The sequence below is a fragment of the Mus caroli genome, chromosome 4 (assembly GCF_900094665.2).
Source record: "Mus caroli chromosome 4, CAROLI_EIJ_v1.1, whole genome shotgun sequence".
NCBI lineage: Eukaryota > Metazoa > Chordata > Mammalia > Rodentia > Muridae > Mus > Mus caroli.
In genome coordinates this window covers 48,882,269-48,884,155 of record NC_034573.1, presented here as the reverse complement: position 1 = coordinate 48,884,155, position 1,887 = coordinate 48,882,269, and the positions used below count along the sequence as shown (strand labels likewise).

General features: G+C 40.7%; 1 protein-coding gene across 1 annotated transcript in view; it reads right to left on the bottom strand.

The window, feature by feature from the left end:
- Rad23b (RAD23 homolog B, nucleotide excision repair protein) overlaps window positions 1-1,887 on the bottom strand; it is a 44,053-nt gene that overhangs the window by 8,242 nt on the left and 33,924 nt on the right. Inside the window, exons 7-8 of the mRNA XM_021159872.2 lie at window positions 1,751-1,887; window positions 416-543 (exon numbers count right to left, since the gene is read on the bottom strand). Coding sequence (XP_021015531.1) covers window positions 416-543; window positions 1,751-1,887 — 265 coding nt within the window. The remainder of the gene's footprint in view (window positions 1-415; window positions 544-1,750) is intronic.

Sequence of the window (1,887 nt, the reverse complement as noted above, 5' to 3'; positions counted from 1 at the left end):
AAAGCTACCATGGACCTAAGTAGAGAACTTACTCTTCATGTATATATTGTATTTTCCACACTAATAGGCTATTCTATGCTGTATAAAACTCAACTGTTTTCTGGTCTGAGCATGAAGTATGCCCATAGGTAAGTTTCTAAGAGGCAATGTTCCATTCAGAGCAATCTTATGAAAATCAATTTCCAAAGTTAAACACCATCTCAGATTCTCTAATACATTAATTAATGTACCCGGGAAATCTGAAAGAGGAAGTAAGCCTTTCCCAAACTAAATTAGTTAACCTATGTAAGCTGATCAATTTTTCTATCTCAATTCGTTCTTCACTATGCCTACGTAGAACACAGGCTCTGGGTTTAACTGTAATACAAAGTAAAACATTTCAATGCCATTTTCCAAATTAACGTGGGTCAGTCACCTGCAGCAGCTGAGGGTTCTCCCGACCTATCTGCTGTAGCAAGGCTGGCAGCAAAGAAGGATTCTGCTGGATAATTTGTCTCATCTGTTGAAACTGAGGCTGATTCCGTAAAAATTCAAGGGGGTGGCCTGAAATACACACAACATTTCAAAACAATAGCAGTAAATACATGTAACAGCAGGTAGCTAAACCATTTGGACAGAAAACATTATATATGAAAAGGACCTGCCTTGGAGTGTTATAGAGAAAGCAAGTCACAGACTCTCCAAACCCCAATGTGCCTGCCACCTTTGCTCTAGACAAGTTATACTAATACTAGCAAAGGATAGAATACTGAGAGGCTAGCCCACCCACAATGCCCTGTGAACCACCACACAAAAAATGGTGTCCTATATCAAAATAAAAGGTTGTCATGTTATTGCAGGTGCTCTCAAATAAGAAACATATGCATGTTTGTGGATATTTAGTCCTATAATTATGTGTAATAATAAAGTGAGACTCAGGGACCAAAATTACCTAGTAGGTGGTGAATAGGAAATACTAAAATCTGAGCCAGAGCAACGCCTCCTCTTTCTCATGAGTCCCAACTGTTTGCCAAAATGAGCAAGAGGCTATCAAACCCCAGCCTTTTCGAAATTAGCAGCTCAACCATCACCATCACCACCGCTGCCGTTTTTTGAGACAGTGTCTCTCTCTCCCTCTATGTACCCTGGCTGTTTGAGAACTCTGCTGCGTAGAGAATGTTCCCTCAAGCTGAGATATGTGTGTGCCGTTGCTTCCCAATGCTAGGATTAAAGGAGTGTGCCTCTACACCATGCCTGAAATGATACATTCTTAGCAAGGTGAGACATCCATATACAACGGACACTGACTTCAAACTGTGAATAGGCGTTTCTAAGAGTGAACTAGTAGTGTAGCTTTGACAACACTAAAAGCCAGAGACTCTCTTTACTGTGAGTAAAGAAAAAAAAGGGGGCTGGTGAGATGGCTCAGTGGTTAAGAGCGCCAACTGTTCTTCCAAAGGTCCCGAGTTCAAATCCCAGCAACCACATGGTGGCTCACAACCATCTGAAACGAAATCTGATGCCCTCTTCTGGAGTGTCTGAAGACAGCTACAGTGTACTTACATATAATAAATAAATGAATCTTTAAAAAAAAGAAAGAAAGAAAGAAAGAAAGAAAGAAAGAAAGAAAGAAAGAAAGAAAGAAAGAAAAAAAACATCCTTAAGGTTTATCCAAGCGTTCTGGGAATGAAGCTAAACCACTGAAGTATTTCATATTAAATAATCTTACACTAAAAACTCAAGACCATTTGTCATTTGATAGTCACTTTACCTCCAGAAGTGGTGGTTGTAGTTGCTGTCGTGGTTGCTGCAGCTGCAGCTACTGCTGGAGACTGAGGAGTTCCAGTACTCACAGCCTGAGGAGGAGGGTCAACCACAGCCTGACTTTCTCTATCTCCAGGGATTCCC